We start from the raw sequence: 24,998 nt of genomic DNA, 5'->3' as shown, positions 1-24,998 counted from the left end.
TATTGATGAAGTATTATTATTCTTATTATTAAAAACTATTTTAACAAAACTGCTTTACTGCATATTATTAATAATCGAAACACTTTTGTTGGAAAATCAAAGCCATGTGGTGTTAACAACTTAGGTCATGAGTTTACCAACATGCCAACATGCATGAAAAAGTACATGAAAAATATTTTTCCTAAAACATAACATTAATAATAATTCTTTATTTGCTTTATTGCAAACACTCTTATTTGTTATTGACCCATGCACCACTGAGGTGCTCATTTTGAAAGTCAAAAAAGTCAAGTCACCAGACTGGTAGTGTTATGTAATGAAGTGCACAATAAGAGCTGCAGTAGACACAATCAACGTGCCTTGTTTTCACAAGTTGGTCGCTCAAATTAAAAAAAGCAAAACCTACACACAGAGGAAAAAAATATTAGTGCCATCACATATTGTCTGGGTCACGAATGAGTGGGCAAACAGTGAAGCTCTTTCAAAGTTCACTGTGCGCATAAATTCAGACAATGGGCCGTCTCCATAGCTTGCATTCAGATGACTTCATATTTGAGCAATATTTTAACCTTGTAAATACTTTGGCTATGACTCTACATCGCCTAAGATGTGAAAACTTTTACATTACATGTCCTAACGTTTGTTAAAAACCACATTGAATAAAAGAAAAAGCTAATTAACTATTTTTTTTCTAACTATCCAACTATCTAACTACCATTTCCAATGTCAATGGATAAAAGAAATACATTTTCATCAGCTCAAGCAGCGTGAAATAACTGTCAAAAAAGCTTTTCTGCAATGATATTGTTTAACAAACTGGTCTAATGAATGTTGCCAACACAACCTCTTCAACCTCCAGTCCAGACAGTCTCTGCTGAACTGAGTGGCATCCCAATCAACTAAAACACTATTAAGCCTTGTAAAATGATAGTCATTTGTTCCTGAAACCTTTTAATTCAAAGTGCTCAGAATGACATTGGCACTTTCAGAAGGTTCACTACACGCACCGAGGGCACAAAGTACTATTCATAAATGCCTTTGATCTCACGTTAGAAAAGCGAGAGGAAGTTCACATTTTCCACGAATTAAATTTTTAGACCATCCAAGTGTCTGTTCTGTCTTTTAATAGAGTGAGCCGTGTCCTCATTCACCTCGTCAGAGGCTTTGTGTTAACGGTAATCATTAAAGGAAAAGAAGCTGCTCTGTAATTACATGCTAGCACTTACATGCTAATCACTGCACACCCGGCTGACAGAGATGAAGCGGCGAAACGGCAGGCACGGTAATCATGTGCCATGAATTGAAGAGTTTAACCTGATTCTTTATCATTTATGGGTGACAATTAGGGGACAGACTACAGCATTCTGAATTAGACTAGGCTTTTAATAATACAAAAGCTAAACACATTTGATTCCTGTACAGGTCGTCTGAAAGAAAATTTCCTTCAGAGGGCTCATTTCAAATGTCTAGTAGAAGAAAATTGTGTCTATTACTGTTAAAGATGTGATAAGATAACAGAAAATGGCCTCTATCACAGACATGGAAGGCATGAAGTTGATCAAATAAAGTTCAAAGAGCCTTGTTTAAACTATCAAGACGTAACCAAAATTAAATAAAAAAGAAATAATATAAAAGTCAAGAAAATGATGAACATTTTGTGGCAAAGTGACCTCAAACAGGCAAAACTGTAACTGGATGTGTGGATGACGTTATTTCAAAAGGGTATTAGCTACATGAACTGCAGTTGAAAAATATCCCAATGCTGAATTTCTCTTTTTGTCATTACTTAGAATTAAAATTTAGGGCAGTAAAATCTAATTCCTCATCGATACAATTTACTGGAATGGATTAAATGTAGCAACCGATTTTACCAAAAGTCCCTCATTTCTAATTAGCTTTCCATGTCTATGTTTTTCCATTTATGGGTAAAAAAAAAAACGTTTCCTGTTTAAAGTGTAATACAGCACACAGGTTCTCCTTCATTTATGGGTCATAACACGCAAATTAAGTAAAACAGACCAACAAAAATAAGTAAATAGATTTGAAAATAATAATAATAATAAAAGTAGGCTATTATAAAGGCAAAAATTTCTGCCTACTGTTGTCTTCCAAAATTATGGAACAGAGCAGGTAAATTCTGGGTTATTTGGAATAGTCTGCGATGTTAAAAAGTCATTTTACATCCCTTTTCTCTTTTCAATATGACAATAGGGATTAAACAATGCACATTAAGCTAAATGGGTGACAAAAACATCAAGACCAACTTTGAGACATTTCGAGGCTACATTCTTCATTTCCTCTCGCTGACTCATTTCAAGCAAAACACAACTGGTCCAGCTGAAACCATGCAAATGATGATCTAAAGAAACTACTCTGCATTCATATTGCAGCATTTAGAGTAAAGGATGATCATATTCAGTACCTAAATAAATAAAATCCCTACAGGAATATCTGAATATATCAGATATTGTTAACTCTCATTTATCTGCATGTAGGCTATTGCATTTGTCCACTATTATAGCATCTCTGTGACCACTGATTAATAATACAATATGATATTCTGAAGTGATATTTCATAAAATCTTTGTCTCTTATTTCAACCTGAAAACTGACTGCCATTTTAAAACATCTTGATTTTATTCAGCAAACCTACATTAAGGAGTTGGAAGCTAAAGCCACACATTAATTTCAGTGCAATGACAATAAAATGTCAACCCAAATGGCATTAAATGCTGGCAACGCCTTTCTTCAAAAACTACCTTCACGTTTCAATAATATTTGCAATGTCTTTTAACCAACTTTTAATAATTTTAGTGTATGTATGATGCCCTTGTTATGTTCACATAGGTGTGTGTAGTTCATCAAATTAACTATGAACATGTTTCACTAACGTGTGGTGTGACAAGCAAAGAGTTTCTATTTCTTTCGTTATTTTGAATTCTGTATCTATAGTTTAATCATTTCAAACCAAGCAATATTATTTGTATGAAATGCTCGGAAAGGGTGCTTAAAAAAACTTACTTTGATATGTTGTTATCTAATGCAGACATCAAACACAGCCTTCAAATATATTTTGAGTCACAGTATGAGGAAGTTGTAATTATACAAACGACAGAGTTTTTTTTATTATTACATTAACGTTAATTCACATCACAGCAATGAGAACAAATTAACTTTAACATTTGTTTAGAAGACAGACACTAAGACACATATCGCTATAACTGCACAACCGCATACTCGTTTCTGCCTTTAGTCAAGCAAGCTAATGATAAGCACTCGTTGGTTTTAAACCAGTAACGGAGGCTGAAATCGGCAAGGCAAAACATTCGCGTGTTTAATTCAGTCTTACCTCTTCCTGATAGGAAACACGGTGCGTGTTTACGTCATGACGTCACTGTGCGTGATTACGTTCTTCCAGCGCTGTACCATGAAGTCGTTTGCAGGCGTCAAAATATGCTAGTATGAACTATGCACATGTGGGACGTGCCATATATGATAAATAATATAATTTATAATATAACACATTTTGTTTTAGAGCGACAAAGTTAGTATTTTGTCTAAATGCATTTGTTTTTATGCTGGAAATCCCATGTCATATCAGTTTAAGCCAGGTTTTGGAACATGCTGGTTTGTTTTCCAAGGAGGTCTACTAACCCTAACCAGCTTGATTAAGGTCTACAATGTTGATCTCTGTCCCACCAGCTGGTAGTCCAGCTGATCCATCATCTAGATCAGCTTGGGCCATAATGACCATAAATGACCAGCTTGGTCTTGCTAGAATCCATATAAAACCTCATTTGTTGGTGGATTTTTTTATGAGAGCAGTTATATGTGGAAACTCATTCAACTGAAAACATTTTCGGGAATGACAGAACAGCATTTAATAAATATTAATATCTTCTGATTTTTTAAATGAACCCCCTCTTCTTAATATGTTGTCAGTATACTTAGCCTACATTTTGCACTCAATGTACATTGTTAATTGCAAAACTGCTCTCACACATAGGCTACTTATCTGTCCATCATTCAAATAACGTAAAAAGTATAGCCTTTTATTGATTGATTCACTGATGTTTTACAGTTACCACAGTTTTACAGTATGTAATTTTTGGTGAAAACTACAATTGTAATGGTAAATGTTGGTAACCAAAAGGGACATGTTTATTGTTCATATTTAATTGTGGAGGTGTGTATACTTTAATTGTATTTCATTTTTGATTGTTTTAGATTTATATTTTTAAACTTTTATTTACCCCAACATATAACCATTTTTTATTTAAAACAAATCTGGTTTTGCCAGGTTTGAATTCATAATTTCTATATATATTTTTTTTTCTGTACTTACATATATAGCCTGTTCTCAATAGTTATTGTCAGTAGTCAGCTTTAATGAGTGACTGATATTTTATTAACTAACATAAATGTCCTGGGCCTTTTATTTATTTGTATGTGTGTTTAATAAGTGGGTTGTGTACAAAGGTCAGTGTAGGTGAAGTACAGTGTGGTCAACAGCACGTACAACAGTCCCTTTAGATAATCACCTGAATGGAAGACCACATGAATAGAACAACTACAGGTACAGTCTCAGACCAGATCAATTACACTTGCAATACACTTCTATTTTAATTAGCATGTTATTTAGCATATTATTTCATATAAAGTATCCCAAATATTATCATTCAGTGTCAGAACATATACACATTTAAGTGGTTTTCCCACTCATGCATGATGCATTTATTTATTTATAAGTTACCCCATCAAAATTTGGACAGCAGAGAAAATGTGTTTTGCAAAAAAAAAAATGCAGCTTATGTATAAGTACTATGTGGTTCAATTTGATAGGGCCATTTCTACAGTAACCTTAGCTTCTAAAATGAAATGGACTGTACATCCCTGCAGGGAGAAAAGTGTCTTGAATAGTTCCTTGAAAATTAAACTTGAGATGAGTATGTGAGTTGAGAAAATTAGCAAGGTCATGGTTAATGGAACTCCATAGAGTTCCAACATTGAGACTTCACAGCCAGTTTGGCAGCCTGCAGCTGATGTTAATTTAGCGCAACCCAACATCATTCAACTTCAAAGAGACTAATAGAAGGCTATCATACTGTGAGGGACTTTGATAAGGTGGATTATATTGCTATGTGTAATCCACATCAAAAGGTAAAGGTTCCAGTAATTAATTAAATGATAGCACAGAAAATGATACTGGGGAATATTAAAGTCTGATGTTTGATAGTTATTTTTCTCCAATTTATGGAGGTGATTTATAATATGGATGACACTCCTTATTACTCGCACAATAAGGCACTCACGCACACACGCACGCACGCACGCACACGCACGCACACATTATATCAAAGATACTAAATTGCAAACTATTTGAACACATTTTTTTCTTGGCTATATGGGAATGGTTATTTTGTATTTAAAGTAATAAATTAAATGTGTCGATATCTGTCAACTTGTGAGGAAATTTAAGTGAGTTGTTAAGTGAGATGTTACACAGGCTTTCAAAATTAAATTGGGCTACATTTATTCGAGCAAGGTCATTTTCAAGAAAAATTACAAATTAAAAATTAAATTATACTTCAACAGACATTTCAAAGAATCCCAACAACCACATCCCCCCTCCCCCCTTATTTCTTTAGCTAAAAAAGGGAAAAAGGAAAAACAAATAAGATGAATAAAGTGGAATTTTTTTTCCTTTCAGTCAAAAATACAGTGTTTTCACAATATTGTATCAAAAGTTCCCAAATTGTAGATTCTCGGTAAGTGTAGTATGAAGAGCAATTCACAGCAATCACTCCAGATACAATAAATGCTCTCTTTACGTAAAATTTGCTCCACTTGTAAGGATCCTTATTTACTAAAATATATCTATATCAAGGAACTATAATACTGTACACTACAGTATGAAATAAATATAATTAGGAAATATAAAATGAGTCACATAAATAAAATGGTAGTTTAAAATAAAAATGAACTTTGTATTGAACAAAACAAAACAAAACAAAACAAGATAATACTGACAGATGATCTTAAAAAAAATACAGAAAATTGCACAAACAATATGTAAACTAAACAACTGCAGTCTAATACTAATACTGACGTAGGTATTTCAAATGACAAGGTGAAATATTTCATTTAATACTAAAGCAGGTGCAAAGAGAACACTAGTTGACTTCGCTTTATACTGTACAAGGATGGCACTTGCAGAAAACACAGGTGAAAGGGTTTGCATATAAGGCTTTTCTCGAACGAAAAAAAAAACAACAACACAGGGGTTCTGACGTCACCTCATACAATGAGCCTTCGTCATTACAGTTATCCAGACTCTTTCCATCCACCCCTGGCCAACTTTAAGACTTTGTACTTTTAAGAATCATATAGATATTATTTATTTAAAGTCGCTTCATAAAAGCCATGGTGAGACGCCAAAACTTGAATGGCTGGTCAGGAAAAGAAAGGTAAAACCAAGGGTATCACAGTAAGTGATAGACGAAATATAACACTTACACACTACTGCGTCTTCAAGCGCAGTATAAGTACATATAGGCAATGCTTTTTACCTAAGTGTTTTTTTGTTCATTTTATTTTTGTTTTTTATTTTTACTTTTTTCTAATACTTTTTTTTTTCAGAGTGCAATTTCCAGGCTTGTGCTACGACCACAATGAAACACAGGAGTTATATGGAAATCAGCACCACACAGCTTTCTGGCTGAAACCTCTGTACATTTTAAAAACCTTTCTTTAAATTTTATTCTGACAATCGTTATCACTTGTATTTTTGCATAATATGGATTCCTTCATGTTCCATCCTAGTTTCTGATGCCTGATTTTGAAGTTCCACTCTTTATTTCAATGAGTGCAAGCCTCAGGCGCACGTTCAGATAACCAAGACGTGGCAGTGTGGTACAAATGTGAATCTGGCTCAAAGTCCCTCCAAAAGGGGCGGAAGAAGGGCACGATGCAAGCTTGAGGGAGAAAGAAAACAAGAAGCTTATTCCGAAATGCAGTAGTTAATCAGCATCCTCATTCTCGCAGTCAGGATTTCTTTTGCTCGCTAATTTCCCCTCTTCCGAGCTCTCGTCCTCTGTCCCTCCCATTACTTTGCTCTCTTTCTCATCTTTTGCTGTCCCTTCAGGGCTCTGAGTTTCAAACCTCCGCCCCTCTACCTCCATTTCCTCTTCCTCCACCAACCCTGTCTCTTGCCTGTCAGTCACTTCCGGATACGCCTCCTCTGCCTCCCTGGCCCGACCCTCAGTGCCATCTCTCAAGATGGTGTTTTCTCGTGTGATGTCCTCCATCTGGTCCTCTGGATCCGAAAAGCCCAGGGGCCCGAGGCCTTGAAGGTAAGCCCGACGCATCAGGAGCTCCGTGGGCTCCAGGGGTCCGCCATTGTCGTGGCTATCTTGTTTGGCGGCCTCGCGCTCCTCCGCCTCCCGTTTGCAGTAGGAATAACGGTGGTTCATGTGCTGCGAGTAAGAGCCGGAGTGGGAAAAGCGCTTGCCACATTTGTCACACTGGTAGGGTTTCTCGCCCGAGTGTAGACGTGAGTGCTCGATGAGGTGGTGCTTGTGTTTGAAGGCCTTTTTGCAAATCTGGCACTGGTGAGGCCGCTTTCCTGCAGAGACACAAAAAGAGAGGAGCCAACAGGTTAGCACAGCATCCATAAAATCTTAAAGCTATAAAAAGCTATTTGAAAATCCTCTCTTTGGAGGATGCACAAACTTGTATTAAATTTATTGTTTGCATTACAGTCAAATGTAAGGTAAAACATTACAATTTACTAAGACACATATCCTTGAAGAAACCACACAAATCCCTCCTTCCTAACTTGTACCTCATGATGAATTCTACAAAAAACAAACAAAAAAAAACTCTTGTTTGGGATTAGTTTGGGTTAAAAACTGAAAGAAAGAAAAAGTCCTGACTAAAAACCCCTTCATTTCAAACAGCGACAAACCCCACCGGTTTATTTTAGATGTTACCAAAAACAGTGCAGGGAGGTGAGGGGGAAGCCACAGTCCTGAGGTGCTATTCTGAGGTTGTCTGTGACTGTTCTGAACGCAGCCAAGAAGATCAGGTGATTATCACTCCATGCCGCACAAGGTGAAAGTGAGGCAGTCAGCATCCCTGACAGAGTTTATGACATCATGACTTGGGATATGAAAACGCTTAGATAAGACATACATCTGTCTCGTGATGCCTTGTGTAATACAAACACCAAACACTTCACCTCCCGCACACCTTCCTCTTTCACCAGCTTGGATCACATTGTCTACTTACAGAAACTAGGAAATTAATTCTACTCTAATCAGTGAAGTAGGAGGCACTTGCCATTTGGCATTCAATAATTCCACCAGTAACATACTTGCCATAAAAACCCACACATTTGCCATCAGTTCCAAGCACATGAACAGATGTACTATATTCTTGGCCATGAATAGCCCTGGCATGCCTGCAACACCTTCCATAGCAGCCATACTTGAGATGGTCCCCTTCCCCACCTCCCCTCATCAAGTTCAAAAATAGACGAGACGGCAGATTCCTCTCTATGAATTCCAACCGAAGAATGTAAGTGAGGATGATGCAAACGTGTGAAAGAGAGGAGTTCCCCAGGAGGGTAGGTCACATTGTGGTGTAGAAATGCACGCACACATCAGGCTTTCACACACCTGGCACACTGTGCCATGTTGGTATGCCAGCAAACTGTATTGACAATGTGTCTCTATATCAACTGGTGTTCCAAATGCTCAATTTAAAAGCAACAAAAGATTTTTTGTGGTTCAATGAACAAAACGTAAATACGAGATATTGGGCCCTATTTTAACGATCTGAAACGCAAGTATCAAGCGGGAAACGCAAGTAACTTTGTGGGTGGGTCTTGCTGTTGCTATTATACCGGCGGGATAAATGGCTCTTGCGCCTGACGCAAATCTAAAATCGGTTGGTCTGAAGTAGCTTCATTATTCATAGGTGTGGTTTGGGCGTAACGTGAAATAAACCAATCAGAGCGACATCTCACATTCCCTTTAAGAGCAGGCACGCTTGTTCCATGGCGGATTGCTATTATAACGGCGGATTTGCCAGGCGCGCGCCAGGAGCGGTTCACAGCCGAGGAGACCAACGTTCTTACCAGGGCCGTAAAAGACAGAGAAGTGACATTGGGGATGGGAGAAACCCACCCAAATTAGCTTCGGTTAAACAGGCGTATGATAATTTGGGTAAATGTGTAAGCTAGATTTATGCCTATTTTTTCACATCTTCATTGACACAGCAATGATTTCCCTCGTGTGTTAATATTTTTCCTTGTAATAATGTATGGTTTTCTAAAAATGAGAACTGCTGCGTCTGTGTGTAGATGAGATAAGCAAAGTGTATGCGCGTTGTGCACACTCTACATTGATTATGGCCAAGCATGCGCCCTTAAAATAGCATATGAATAACATGCGCAATGCGCCACTGACTTTAGACTAGGTTTTTCCTGGTCAGTGGCGGAATTGTTTTCTAAACCTGCAAAATAGCACCAGGGAACGTTTGCACCGGAACACGCTTCGCTGAACCGCCCCCGGGAGTGCAAGTTCATTCCCTAATTTACCGACGTGCGTCTGTGGAGGGAAAAGTCCGCTGTGCGCGGGTGCAAAATAGGAATGATATATGCGTCGGTGTACAAAGTCAATTGCGCTGGGTGCAAGATAGGGCCCTATGTGTGTGTGCATCTGCCATTTAAAGTGGTAATTATTTTTGTAAATTTTAGCTGGATTATAAATATTTTCTGTCACATGCTAAATAATAAATAAAAAAAATCCCCTTTGAGCCTGTCAAAAGGAAGAAAACTGTTACACCTTTGTCATGGGTTTGAAATGTACAACAAAAGTATGGCAATGGACAGAAAAAAATAGGTATGAAAAAAATAAAGAAGGAAAGGAATGAAAGAAACGGAAAAAAAAAACACAATGTGATCAAAGGGAATTACTTGGAGGGGGGTGGACGAGGATAAAAAAAAAAAGAGTTGTCTAAATGTGATATACCTGTGTGCTCATATTTGTGTCTTAGGAGGGAACTGGTCTTCTGGAATGTTTTGTCGCACAAGTCACACGCGTACATACCACTTTCAGTCTTCTTAATCTTCTTCCGGGCGAGCAGCGACTCGCTGTCTGTCAGGTCCTCTAGCCCTGACAGATAGTCCCCTGTGCTGTCCAGTAGCTCCCCCTACAAAAGAAACAGATTTTAGACACTTCACACAATCCTAACCTGCCACAAATCCTAATCCTAACCTGCCACCTAGGAGACAGCCCCTGCCCCATGTTTGATCCCACGTCTGGACAGAGCTTATCTCTGTAACCTTTATAAGACCTTTATCGCCTGAAGAGGTCTCAAAAGAGGGACATATGGCTTGATATTAAGAAGACTTTACAAGGGTTCTCTCAGTTTAGTACAAAACGTAGTATGAATTAATGTAGGTAACAGAGTATGGAAATGCTGTAGACAACATATTTTTAGGAAGCAATAACCTTTAATAACATCTATAATTTAATGTATAGACATTTTTATTAGTTTCTTTATTAATCTATTTTAGACTTTTAAATAAATCAAACTTTGGTTAAGATGAAATGCATGATAAAACATTGAATTTCAATGTGCTTTATCACACTTTTTGAAAGGTTTAAACAAAAATAAAATGGAATACACAGGGAATTATTTTTCCCAGTACCATAACATTCGATTTACCTGGAAGCCTGGTTTCCGCTGGTATTTCCGCCGTTGCTGCATCTCAGCAAAAGTGGCTGCCCCTGCTGCGTAAGTGTAAGCCATAGGTGGTAAGAAACTCATGGGATCCAACCCTGGGTAAGGCCTGAGTCCCGGGATGCTGGCTTGAGCCGTAGACATAAAAGTAGGTGGAGGGAATGCTCCGTGAGGTGGAAGCGAGGTGTACATGTGCCCACCACCGAAGGGATTTATACTAAAGATGGGGCTTGAGCTTTTCTCCAGCTGATTTTCATTGACCAAACTATTGGGCCCGTTGAACTCCTTCTTGATGTGGGCCAAATTTAAAGGCTCTGTTCCTGATTCACGTGCAGAGGAGTTGCTAGTGTGGTCAACAGAAAAGCCATTGTGTTTGGGTCTCTGTTCTGCCTTGTAAACTTGTTTAGGCAAAGACAAGTCCAGTGGTTCCCCATGGGCATCCTCAGAGACGAGGCTGTTAGGAGTGTACGAACTGCTATGTGAGTGTTTGGATGATGATGATGAGAGATTCAAAGGTGAGGGTGTCTCACCTCTTAAGTGGTCCACAGAGTCAAGTGGCTTTTCATTGGTCTGTCTGATGCCTGTAAACTGATGTGGTTTGGACAACTTGTGCCCTGAATCCCCATTGGTGATAGCTTGGATCTCCGCCGTTGAGTCGCCATATTGACCCAGAGAAATAGGTGACCGGGCAAATGTGGACTCCCTGCTCAAGCCATGGTTGAGCTCTCCACTTCGCTCAAGGGGAGGAGATCTTTTCCTTGAGAAGCTATGGTGAGATTGAGCTTTCCATTGCACAAACGAATCCTTCACAAAAGATGAGGAGATCACACCATCATGCTGCTCTGAGCCGATAAGCCCCCTGCGGCCGGTTGGTACAGTATCATTAGGTTTGAGGACAGCCTTGATCTCCTCGTTCATCTTGCAGAGATAGCGCTCGTGTTGATGTAATGGAATAGGGCCAGAAAACGTCTCCTTGCAATACTGACAAGAGAATGGTGCGTACTGCGCATCCCTCTCCTGTGCTTTGTCTTCAGATAGAAGATCCATGGTGTGGCTGGGTCTTTCTTTTTTAATATCCACCGCTCGCCTCTTAGAGTCTTCTGTTAAACTCTGGAGACATGCTTTGGCTTCATTGACCTTTTCCAGTGTGTAGTCAATGATAGTCTTGGTGGGACTGTTGTGTCCAACGCCAAGGAAGTCTTGCTGGGAGGCCAGTACTCGATTCTGCTCCTCCATCTGGGAGCCTAATTCCTTCATGTATGCTCTAAGCTTAGAGATCTCTTCAGGGTTGCCATCTAATTTCTGTCGGCAAACTGTATTGTCCACAATCTGAAGAACCTTCTGAACCTCACTCATGTTGTTGATGAACGCTGGATAGCCCAATAGATGAGAATCCGACCCAATGCCTAGATGTTGCAGGGGGTTCTGAGATGAACTGTGCATCCCTGGAGGACTACGGCCACCGCCATTGAGAAAGGCGCCTGACCCACCATATTCTTGTTGAGATGCGATCATAAGACGGTATTCATTGAAGTCCATGGGCTCAGACTTGATGTCTGGGTGGGCAGATGGGTCTTGAAGGCTCATGGACCTGCCATTCTCCAGTTTGTGACGGAGCTGAGCTAAGGCAGGACTGCCAGGGGAGGATGCAGCAGAGTTTGGTGATGAGCCAGGCTTGCTGTTGACTCCATGGCGTACCCGTCCATTAATAGAGATAAGGCCAATGCATTTCTTGCTACTTATGTGGGAGCTGTAAGAGCCAGAGTGGGAGAAGCGCTTCTTGCAGTTGGAGCACTCATATGGCTTCTCACCTTCAAAAAAATCAAAACATGTCTTATTTTTTATTATTGCATAAATACAAAAATTAAGTGATGTTACTTTACATATTTTAGACATTTAACTTTTTCTCATTTAATTTAACATTCAACTTAATGATTTATAGGATGATGGGATCCTACAATAACAAATAATTATTGCGTAATTATATAATTATGGTTTTAAATATTCATCATCTATCTAGACTATCCAAACCACACTGAATCACCATTAGGCAAATTGAAGACATATGAATAAGATTATATACATTATTGGCATTCTTTTTACAGCACTTATGAAAAGAGGCTTTCAACATTTTATTCAATGAAACACTTACCACTGTGAATGCGGAGGTGCTCCTTCAAATGATGCTTGTATTTGAAGGCTTTTCCACACTCTGTGCATTTGAATTTGCGATTACCAGCCCCTTCGTTTAGCAGTTGAGGCTGTGAGGGAGAGAAATATTATAGAAATTGACACAGGAAGAAAACAGTCATGATATAGTTTATAATTCCTTCTGAAGGTTAAATCTGTTAATAATAATAATACATTTATTTATATTGAGAATCATAGACAGAAAATATGTCAGAATTGTATTTAGGTATGTGTGACCAAGGCTGCTGAAGCAACAGTTTTTCGAGATCTTTTTTTTCTGCATAATTAAGTTCACAAGATCAATTGGTGGTGACTTTGTACCTTCTCAGTACCTCATCCGTTAAACTACTATCTACATGCTTTAAACATTTACTGTCTAGGTTTAGTTAAACAGTGTAGGCTGTATCTGTATTCACCATTCAAAGTTAAACGTAGGTGCTCTTCCTCCATTTGAAATTCAAATGTGGGCCCCAGATGCAAAACAAAAACAACAGCGTTCACCCTGCACCCCACACACAGACACAAAAGGTCTGTGAAAAATATGTGGGAGTCCACATTTGTTTAATAGTCACTATGTACAGTACTATGCAGAAGTTATTTCTTCAAAAGTTCAGTCATACTCGTGTACATAGGCCAGTTTAAGATGTGTATTGGCGTTTCTATTTACTGTAGGAGTGTATGCAAATATATATTATACAGAATGCACATTGAAATGTAATACTAAGCCTAGCAAGGTGAACCTAGGAATTAATGTTCAAAGCCTTCAGGAAAAGAACCCTTTAGAGCAAATAAACAAACACTTAAAGTAATTTAAGGATTACGATACTCTAGATCACCAGGAAACAAAAGCCATCTGGTCATGTTTAATTCAGTCTGGAGAGGTGTACATTCAGTATGTGTGTGTGTGTGTGTGTGTGTGTGTGTGTGTGTGTGTGTCTGTATGTGTGTGTGCATATGTGTGAGTGTGAATCAGTCAGTAAGATGAGAGTGCAAGGCAAGTATTCCAAATTCTTTTTCAACGTGCCCAAGACTGCTTAAGGTTCAAAGTTGAAAGCCTAAATGCGGGATATCCTGTTATAATCCTATCAAACAACCGAGAACCCTTTTACCACATCAAAAACTGACATTTTCCTTCGGTATTAATGCAATATAGAGTTTCCTCTTCAAAATAATTCCATATCACTGCATTTTTTCACAGCATGCTCACGTTGAGACCGGCCTAAAAGGCTAAATTAACATCAACTTTCCCTGCATCTTTTGAGTTGACTCCACTCCAACAGCTGATGCGAGAAGTCAGAAGGCCTATAGGACTCAATGTGCTAGAACAGCCCACACATGGCCGGCTGTGGGCGGACACTCAGGGGAGTATGACAGTGCACAGCTGTGGCTCCAGTGTGAAGGATTCAAGTATTAAGGAGCTTCCGGAGGAGCTTTTTCAATGCTGGAGCTATCAACAGGCTAAAACATGTTCTGCTCTGACGTGTACTTAATTAAATGCTCAGAATGCGAGATGCAGCATCTTTCACAATGAATTTCTATAATAATCCTTAAAAAAACATGATTAGGAAGTAACGAGTGTGGGTACTGGCTGAGGTGGGCCTTGTCTCACCTGATCTCTGGCAGGCTTATGTGTGGCCATATGGCGCTCTAGCTGGGTGCGGTAGGCGAAGGTGTCACTGCACAGGGGACAGGGGAAGCTCTCATCGTTTTTCTCATGTCGGTACTTGATGTGCTCCTTCAGAGAGGTCAGCCGCTTGTAGCCCCGGTCACAGTAGGGGCAGGTCAACAGTTGGGCAAAGGCATCTGGCGTCCTCAGTGCCAGATCTGGGCAAAATTGAAAGGAGCAAACAGAGTGAAGGAGGGGGATTGAAGAAAAAAAAAAAAAATCAGCATATGTAGGACAAACAGTTGCCATATGAGGCCATGGGAGAACGATAGGTAAAGCACTGCATTCAGAAATTTGAAACAGCCAAGAATTACTTTATTTTTTATTCACTTGTTTTTTTACATTTAAGATATGACAAATCTATATATACTTTTTTTTATATAATTCAAATAGATTTGGAGAATTATTTTATAAAGTCAATTTTTACACTTTGTCCACCCACACTAATTTGCAGATAAAATCAAATTAAGTTACATTTAATTTAATAATAATAATAATAATAATAATATAGACAGGTATTGTACAATATTTTAAATACAAATATTTCTTACTGGCCATGAAACTGGCCTTCTTACTTCATTTTTTATTAAAAAAATATTTTTTTGTCTCTTTGACAATGTGGCCAAAAACAATTTCTACTTGCACTTGGTGAGTCGTAAATGTTAGATAATCTTTTTATGTATTGCGTTTTTACATGTATAGTTTAATGCCTACCGTTTTCATTTTCATCTTGTCCGTTGGCCTCTGGTGTTCCCAGTCGTGTACCCTCCTCTGGGTCTTCTGGATAAATGATAACAGTATCCTGCAGGTATTCTGCAATGCTCGCTGCATGTCCCTCACCGTCATCCAGTTTCCTCTTGGCAAAGAAGCTTTCCAGCTCTGAAGAGGCATCAATACCCTTAACTGCATACAGGAAGTGGGGAGAAAGAGCACAAATTAATCCAGTGGTTGATGTTTAGTGTCACTGGAAAGGACAAAGCTGAATATTAGGACACTGGTCCCGCTAAGTGTGATGTAGTGGAGACCAAACCATTAGAAGGCCTTTCAAGGTGGAAGTATTTATTTAAGTTACAACATAATGGCCACTTCAAAGACTAATAGGAGCCAGCTTGATCATCAAGCACTCTTTAAGCATCCTCTTGCATGTTTGAAAATGCTTTAAACATTTCCAGCATTATGGGTAATTGAGTTATATGGCAATTAGGCGTGCCGGGGTAACTGATCTCACTTTGTATTGCTCATCGTATACATAAAATCGGACTCAATAATCTAATTATGGATCATGTGTTACGTGTAATTGCACAGAACAAGATTTTAAACGTGATTTTTGTAAACAATAGGTTTTTGGATGCTTTATGGAAAACAACTAAAACATAATGACAGGATGAATAGACAAGAGTGCCTTATAGAAAAGTAGATTTATTAAAAAAAAAACATGAGGTAATGTGGGTAGATAACTAATAAAATGACAGAAATTATTGCAAATTATACTTTTCTTCAGATGACTGGACTCTTTGGGTAAGCAAATGAAAATGTTATTGTTTCTTTGTAATCAATTTGAAAGTACATGGACTGAACAAATTCGATTTTGGTCTTAAACTTAATTTGGCTGCAAAATGTGATTTGCCATGCACTCGCGCTCAACTAAAAAATGTTTACTTTCCATCTCCCATGGACACATGAGGAAGCATTATCTCAAGTGTGTGCCACGCACGAGTTTACGCGTGGTCTTAAGAGATGTTACACACTCACATAAGAAACATTTCATTATGAATATGCTCAAGATTTGATTAAGTATCTTGATTACTAAAAATGGTTGACCCAACTCTCTAAATATAGTTATTTATTGTGTATCTACTGTATGCACGAATATTTCAAAATATTGTGAAGTGATCTCACCTGTACCATTTCCAATTCCATGAAGAGAGACGTCAGGGCTCATGGAATTGTACTCAGCTTTTCTCTCCTCTGTAATAATGCCATGTAGAAGAGAGAAAACACTTTGTTTTAAATTATCATGATAATCACAAACAAAAACAAAAAAACATTTTGCATAACCAAATCTTCTGCTCTTATCAGTTCATTTTAATGAACATACTTAATGTGTGTTTAAGTGCAATTAGATTAGATAAATATGACACAGCAAATGAAAAATAAATCATCCTGATGATGAGAGGACATCAGGAAGGGATATATCTCAAACATGTTGACAGAAGCTCAGAGAATGACACACTTCTCTTAAGCGGGGCATAAGAATCATGTCAAGGTATTTAGGGAGGAGAGGAGGGTGGTCTGAGAGAAGTTTGCTCAGATATACTGCAGCTATTGTGTTTGTTCCTCCTCCTCCCCCTCATGTGACCTCGTACCGGCAGTCACAAGTATCATAAGCTTCCCCCACAAAAGGAGGATATACAGCACCTCTTACACCACATCACAGGGGGAAAACAAGGGTACTCAAGACTCCTGACACACACACACCGCGCGCCTCCACGGCATAAGTACTGTTTAATTTCAAAACTGCCTTCCACTTCCTTCCTCATTATCTAAGTATGACAACCAAGAGAGCTTCTGAAAGTCGACAAATTCTCTCACTTTTCACCACATTTAAGAGATGTCTTTCAAAGCTGTGTTTGAAATCATTGTGAGAGAAACTTCTCAGAGCAATGCTTCTTGAAGGGATGTTTTGAGCATCAAAAGCTTTACTTGGATGTGTTTCATTGAAAAAAGTTTTAATGAAACAAGACATTTGCTAATAGGGGGCTTGCCTTCACGAAACCCCTTCCTGGTGAAATTGTCTCCTCCTGTGCCATGCAGATAAAAGTGCAAGGCCTGGAGCCAGCGAAAATATTCTCAGAATTGTGTTTTCCTTTGAGGTACATTGGCTTAAAACTTCTTTGGGAGGGTTAGCGATTAGCAGTATTAGCATGTGGATATTTTAAGGTCATATGAAGGACCGAACGTCATGTGTGGCGCACCGAAAACCCAGTTTAAGGGAAGCCAAAGAGCTATCAGAGATTAATTTCGAGTAAATAAGTTTCCTCGAGTGACAAAATGGCAACTACATTAGAGTCTCAGTTCTGCTTGTGGTAGCTGCAGGGCCCCTGAGGCAATGGTGTGATTTTAACCACTGCAACACAAGAGAAGTTCCAGATCTCTTTTGGTGCATAATTAAATGATATTTTGTTTCAATTGTCAATTTGACATGGACTTATTATGCTTGTAAATATGCTTGCAAACACTGGAGCTACAGTACTGATAAGTGCTGATACTACCAAGTACTGATACTGCTATACAAGAACTTTACATATTCATGTTCTTCTTGTGTATAGTAATATATACAGTCTGGTCCAAAAGTACTGCATTGAATTTTGTTTAAACTTCAAAATAAACAAAGTTTTAGGGCTTAACACAATGAAAAGTTATGATATATTTATATTTAATATATAAATAATATATGCTACCACTCAAAAGTGTGGGGTCAGTATGTTTTTTTAATATATTCATTTAAAAAATAAATGAATACTTTTATTCAGAAAGGACAAAATCAATTGTTAAAAAGTTACTAAAACATTTACAATATAAATGTTGAACAGATTTGTATTTCAAATAAATGCTGTTCTTTTGAACTTTCTATTTATCCAAGAATCCTGAATAAAATTATCACTGTTTCCATAGAAATATTAGGCAGCGCAATTGTTTCAACATTGATACAAATAAGAAATGTTTCTTGAGCACCAAATCAGCATGTTATAATGATTTCTGAGTGATCATGTGACACTGAAGACTGGAGTAATGGCTGCTGAAAATTCAGCTTTGCCATCACAGGAATAAATTACATTTTAAAAGAGACTTCTTTCAAAAACATTTTTGAACGGTGGAAGTATATATTTTAGATTTAGTTGACTAATCAAATAAGCAATTTAATTCAAATGAAACTAATGATTTTGTATTAAAAATTTTCACTCAAATGCAATTCTGATCATATCATTTTTAATCGGAAAAAAAGATTTAAAAAAATAACTTTTATAAATGAGAAAAATTATAATTAGAAGCATTTTCACAAGTGGTCTGTTGAACCCTACTGTCTTAGAAAAGCATATAAAGCATATAAAGACTTGAGGTGCATCTTCTCAAGCAACCACAGCAAAGAGGAAGATGATTCATGCAGCCTCTTTTAAGATGCTGCATCTACCACAGTATTTTTCTTCCAGCTAGTGGACTCATCTCTTCATATTTTATCACTAAGATAAAATAATGCTATGCTACCAGAGGCGTGGCATTCAAATAAACTCAGATGACGTTCATTTATCTAGCATATAGTGTGAACATCAACTAAACAAAACACTGTTCAAGCGAATGACACATCCCTGAAGACCCTGTTTAGTTCTGTGACTGTGACACTCTCTGAAGTTAAGTGATGCATATGGTTTAGTCATTAGCTGAGACTGATTGCTGGGGGTCTGGGTTTTTTCTTTCTTTTTTTATTTTTTCAAACCGGGCGACTCGCATGAGTTCTCCCTTCACTCTGTAACTGTCAGCCAGGCCCAGGGAATTGTCGGCCTATTATGTATGTAAATGGCCATCATAATGCTAAAAATTTCATTTAAGGACTTTAATGAGTCTTCAGCAGGGCAGGCTCCTGCTAAATGATAGCTCTGCGATCCTAATTAAGAGAATTTATCTTTAAAGCCTCACTAGCTTGGGTCTTGTCCGTGATCTTGATCGCTTTCGGTTTTGGGTGGGTGAGTCAAAACGAAGCCAAAAGAAAGGGGTGTGGATTGATGATGCACTAAAGATTAGGTGTAACCTACTTTGTGACAACAGTAAGAAACCAAAGTAGAAAAGTGAGCTAATAGTCTAAAAGTTGCCATTACATCAAAAATGCCAGACAGCTGCTAGGTGTTGGCCTAGTAAATAAAGCCGCTCTGTCCTGGTAATATGGAAACTGCAAGTTTGATAGATAAAACAAATGAACCTCAGGTATGTTTCATATGTTAATACCACAATTCGCTCTAATATTCTCAGCTCTCACTCTTACCTGAACCATTCAGGTCTTCGTGGCGCCAGACATGGGCCCCTGCCCCATCCTGGCTTTCGTTTTCTTCATCCCCCCGGCAGGAGAGCAGGGCATGGGCTACCCGGGGTGAAGCCTCCAGGCTCGGCACACCTGCTGGACTTCCTTCGCCCTCAGAACCCAACAGTCTGTCCTCCTCATCGGACCCTGAACCCGCATCCACCACGTTTTCATAACTCAGCACTGAGGACAGAAAAGAGTTCATGTGTTATTATGTTAGTTTACTGACATCTCAAAAGAAGTTTGTGCAGTCTTAGTGGTATGGCTATATGATTACAATCTTAAGGCCTGTTAACCCACTTCTCACATATGCAATAAGCACATGGTAATAAAGACAGAGCAGGACAATTGAGGTTGCCAGTGAAAGGGGTGGGGGGTGGGGGGGGGGACTTGAATCCAGCAGCTTGACTGATGGGCATTTGTGTAAAATGTACATAGCTTGATAAAAAGTAAAAAGCAGGGTTGTCAACCTTTTCTGACCCATGGATAATATAAATAATCTAAAATAATTATGTAAATTGATTGTAAATAAATACTTGAGTTATAATATATATTATTTATTATTATATTAGAACATTTCTAAAGTCGTGATGTCAAGATAATGGAAGCCTCACAAGAACAGATTGCTTGATATACAACAAAAGAGAGCATGATAAAGCAAACCAAAATCCCACACAACTCTGGGGGTGAGAGGTGGTGAGGGTCTAATAAACTATGAAGCTTACATCATGGGAACAACAGTTTAACGTTCAGGTTCATTTGAAGTTCTTTCCTTGCCTAATACAGCATACATCTCCCCAGGCTCTCCGAGCACCTTATCTCAGAGGCACGCTGCCAAAGCAGTGAGAACTAGTGGGAAGTTTCTCTAATGGTTAGATTAAAACCCTAATTGCTGATTTCAGGACAATTTTCTCCCTCTTCTGAACACAGAGTTTTAAAAAACAACAAACTTTCCCTTCCATCAGTGCTCTATTTCCCAGTTCATTGGCGTCAAATGGACTCAACTGGGCTGTGGAACGCTCCATTCCCTCCTCCGTACCTTAACTACCCCTAATCTCTCCCTAGGAGCCCATTCACTTTAAAAAAATGCCAATGATGTCTTTTTTTCACAGGTTCCCATGCAAAAAAGGCTGACCGCTTCCCTTTGCCGGTTCTCGCCAGAGGACGTGAAGATTAGCTGCACGTATCTGATCATAATATGATCTTTGTCTGATCCGTGGGGCTGCATTTGCTCCCCCGGACAACTGCGCAACAGGTGCAAATTAAAAGGGGAACCATCTCGGGTACAAGGGATGGTCGAAATGCACTGACCCGGGCTGAATACCAAAGAGTGGGGTGAGGTGGTATGGCGGGGGTGAGGGGCGTGGGACAAAAAGCTTTCTAACTAAGAGGTGTGACCAGCGGGATTATTTAAGAGCGACTTCAGGCCGAGGGTGAAGACCCCCCCTCCTTGAATGAAAAGGAGAAGGCGAGCAAGAGAAAGCAAAAGAGAGACATAAAGGGAGTGGTTGAAAGTAAGACATGAGAGGCTCTTTGTGTGGTCCGAGTATACCTTGGACGTAAAGCAACTTTATCTTGACTTTTTTTCCATCCTCTGTTCCCTTCTCCCACATTTCATCCCTTTCACTCAAACCCATATATTTCTTCATCTTAAGCCCAGTAATGAGTGCACTTCACTTTCTTGCCCAGGTAACGTACGAAAGACAGCACTGAATGTTGGTACCGGAGCTAAAAAGCTGCAGCCAATCATTCAGAGTTTGAATGGTGGGAGTGTTCTGAAGGAAAAGAAAGAAGTGGGAGGACTGGGAAAAGAATCAAGAGGATGAATACAGAGGTCAGAGCTGAATATTAATAATAGTGAACTGCTTAGCAGTTTGACTTTAAGCCCACACAAAACACTAAACTCTTTACATCACATTTTCCTGTTCTTGCTTGTTTTTTTCAACAACATATGCTAGCCATCTACATTCCTAATGACATAGTTTGAATACTTGAGTGGATGCTTGAGATTTTTTTTTTTTTAAATAAAGTCAGTATGTTCTGAAAGTATGTTCTAATTTGACTATAATTGCATAGATTCTCTCATGACACAAATATAAATAGAAAACGCTGAGGTTTTAAAACCATTTTGGAAAAAGGAACAAGCATGTTTTGAACTCTGACAAGCAGATACTTTGCCTGTTTGTGTGTGTGTGTGTGTGTGTGTGTGTGTGTGTGTGTGTGTGTGTGTGTGTGTGTGTGTGTGTGTGTGTGTGTGTCAGTAATAAGAAAAGCAAGTGATGGGCACTCAAAGCAATCCATCAAACAATTTGCCTCTAAGGTCACATGGGTCTGACATATGTGACTGAGATATTGTATGCAGCTGTGCACTTGTGTGTGTGGGAGTAAAAAAAGAAAAAAAGACATCACTGTATAAATGTTTTCACCATTGTAATAAGATGTTTGTTTTCATCCATCTAGTCACAATAATATATATATATAATTTCTATAAATGTTTGCATTTTCAGGTAATAAAATGTGAACCTCGTCATCTGTAATAAAATTAAAATTGATTAAAAAGTGGATTGAACTCCTGCAGGTTGTAACTTTGATTTAAGTTAAATTTTCAATTTTGAATATTATTATTAATATTATCATATGTATTAATATTATTTTGTATATACTAGTAAAACTAAAGTAAGAATAGAAGTATGATACTTTGTAACTTTATTTCGGATCTACCAATCAAATGCGCTTTCTCCTGTGTAGTCCAGCCCCCATTGTAATTCTATTGGCTGCCATTTTAGTGTGTCATTCCGGCAGCTGTCCTGCTGTATAATTCCTGCAGTGAACGGTCCATTGTGCTCACCCTAGAGACAAAGAGGCCACCTCTCTTCTCTCTCGCCCTTACTTCTCCTTTCTCCCCTCCCTCCCTTCTCTCTCTCTCTCTGTGCCATTTCATATTCTCGAACAACCCCACCTATCATTCTGCTAGCTGTCCTTTGAGAATAAGGCATAATGCATTTCAAGATGGCTCTAAAAGTCATCCTTAACAAGAACTCAGTAACAAACTACATAGGCATAATCTTTTAAATGCTGATGGTGGAATTAGCAAACAAACATTTAACATAAACACAGAAACAATACCTTGTGCCTGTCCAGTTTGGACAAACTAAGAGTTCCCGCTAACTGGGAGAGGTTCACACATTCCATAGCCTGGAGTTGTGCAATCACACACACACACACATGTTCTTCTGAGCAGTTTAGCTGTTTAGACAGGTATGTGTGTGCTCTGTCACAATCTCTTACAATCCTCTCATCTCATATGCGGAGTGTGTTCCCAGCGCTCGGGGGAAAACTGCAGGCACACCTGCAAACTCAAAGCCACAATGTCCATTGGAGCCATTTCACTGGTACGTGGCGAAGGATGATTCAAGTGTTCGATTATTTCAGACAGGAAAGGCTTCGGTTACAGCGAACGCTCAACAATCACATCCATCTGAACTGAACGACACCTCCGCTGGCTCACACACCTTTTCAACATTCTCTGTTCCCAGGTAATCCGCCTGCTATCCATCTTTTCCCCTTCCTTTAATCTCCTTTCCGTCTGTTCCTAGCGGCCGAAACAGAAAGGTGAGCGCGTATTCCACATCCATGTTGAGAATCAGACAGCCTGCCGCAGGTCTTTCCCAGGTGCCTCTCTGCCACGGTAATGAAACCCGGCGGAACAGACGGTGGAAAATAACCACTCTGTTCTCTCTCACTCTCTCTCTCTCTCTCTCTCTCTCTCACTCTCTCTCTCTCTCTCTCTCTCTCTCTCCTGTGCGGTGCGCATCACCTGAGTGTGCAGTGGGGGAGGGGGCGACTAGGTAAGACTTCAAACACTTGAAAGGAGGTCGCTGCCTAGTGGCTATAGCCTGGAAATGATCCATGTAAATCAAATCAGCCATCTTCCATTCATGCGCAAAAAGGGCGAGGGAGGGCAAACTTTTACCTGTTTCATGCTTCAAAAAACAGCACAGAGGTAAAGAACACGCTGAGGCAGCCATCTGATCTAAAATGAATGGGAAATAACTGTAATATCAGAGTTTTTTGTTTTATTTTAAATACAAGGGAACTGCCACATTCTGAAAGGGAATGATTTGATTTCACCTGTTGGATATAATAATAAATTGTATAATGTATCCAATTTTAGGTCTATAAAATAGCTTTAAGCAGTCTATGAAAAACATGAAATTGGTCGACAAGTGCTTGTGTCCTATACTGCCTTTTGGAAACACATTCCTTTAACAATAAAATAAAATAAAATATATAAAACAAAAAATATAAATATAAAATATCTGTGCAGTATTTAAAAGGTACATTATAGCATTAAAATATTAAATAAAATCTATGCAGGATTTAAGAGTACATTGGCATTAAGAAAAATAAAATGATGCACAGGATTTAAGAGTATTTAAAATTAAATTAAATTAAATAAAAAGAAATACAATTTCTGAAAAGGGAAAGAAAAAGTATGTTCATGTGCTTATATATGCTGAAACTTGTCAATCTCAACAAGAGTATGTAAGCATATAAATAGCCATGGAGCAGTTCTGTACAAAACTACACACTTTTCAACAGTGAATCCGTGACTCCCACGCAAGGCTGCGAAGGCCTTGAACCTGACAGATAGCGTCTGGATTGAGTCTATTTTTTCTTGTAAGGTTAGCATGCAGATAGCTGCTGGTGAAAGTGCTGTTGTTTATGGTGCATGTGATGGGGGGAGAAGGCTCTCCATGTTTGTTTTAAGGCCGGGCAGCCGAAGAGGTCACACTGGTGCTGGGGGAACAAAGGGCCCAGGAAGAGAGGGGCCGCTTTTGTGCTGCGGTGATCCTCAGTGAAAACTCAGCTATGCGTGAACCATTACTGCAAACCTGGAGAGGGTGTGTGTGTGTGTGTGTGTGTGTGGTGGTCTTTGTTTTCCTTGTATTTAAGTATTTCAGTACTTGCCAATATTTGTGAGAGTGAAAAAAAGGAGAGCGAGAAAGACGGCTTGTGCGCGCGCACTTATCTAGTGTGCACCCATCAGTAAATGGGTGGCGGTGCTCCACAGACCCTGCCGTGAAGCGGCAACAGTAGCCTGGCCCTAATTGAATTAAACTCCCATTTGTCTACTATAGGACCCAACGCAACAGGCAAGAAGGAGAGAAGGGGAAGAGAGGAAGCGAGAGAAAGAGAGAGAGAGAGCTCTCTGAGGCTTGCTCATGCCGCCAGACGGCCCACCTTTCCCCCTTCCTCCCCCACGCAGACCCACCATCTGTGCCCACCCCATGCACATGTTACCCCTCTCTCTCTCGA

The 24,998-nt window shown here is 39.0% G+C and overlaps 2 protein-coding genes across 7 annotated transcripts in view; both read right to left on the bottom strand.

The window, feature by feature from the left end:
• gtdc1 (glycosyltransferase-like domain containing 1) overlaps positions 1-3,377 on the bottom strand; it is a 41,500-nt gene extending 38,123 nt beyond the window's left edge. The window contains exon 1 of one of the 3 annotated variants that reach the window (XM_084122686.1): positions 3,350-3,377. The gene's annotated coding sequence lies outside the window, so the exon portion shown is untranslated. Of the gene's footprint in view, positions 1-3,021; positions 3,162-3,349 lie in introns of those variants that run through there. The other 2 variants (XM_084122690.1, XM_084122688.1) reach the window with 2 other exon arrangements.
• Positions 3,378-5,508: 2,131 nt separating this feature from the next.
• The window catches only part of zeb2a (zinc finger E-box binding homeobox 2a), a 50,208-nt gene continuing 30,718 nt past the window's right edge, over positions 5,509-24,998 (bottom strand). For 2 of the 4 annotated variants that reach the window (XM_084122683.1, XM_084122682.1), the window contains exons 3-10: positions 19,644-19,862; positions 16,505-16,573; positions 15,320-15,508; positions 14,549-14,763; positions 12,902-13,010; positions 10,735-12,560; positions 10,035-10,215; positions 5,509-7,624 (exon numbers count right to left, since the gene is read on the bottom strand). In XM_084122683.1, coding sequence (XP_083978809.1) covers positions 7,020-7,624; positions 10,035-10,215; positions 10,735-12,560; positions 12,902-13,010; positions 14,549-14,763; positions 15,320-15,508; positions 16,505-16,573; positions 19,644-19,862 — 3,413 coding nt within the window. In that variant the 3' untranslated portion in view covers positions 5,509-7,019. The remainder of the gene's footprint in view (positions 7,625-10,034; positions 10,216-10,734; positions 12,561-12,901; positions 13,011-14,548; positions 14,764-15,319; positions 15,509-16,504; positions 16,574-19,643; positions 19,863-24,998) is intronic. The other 2 variants (XM_084122685.1, XM_084122684.1) reach the window with 1 other exon arrangement.

Source organism: Abramis brama (assembly GCF_963993115.1).
Source record: "Abramis brama genome assembly, chromosome: 8".
NCBI classification, from domain to species: Eukaryota; Metazoa; Chordata; class Actinopteri; order Cypriniformes; family Leuciscidae; genus Abramis; species Abramis brama.
The sequence above is the reverse complement of the archived record's forward strand: the minus strand, read 5'-3'. Positions and strand labels throughout refer to the sequence as shown.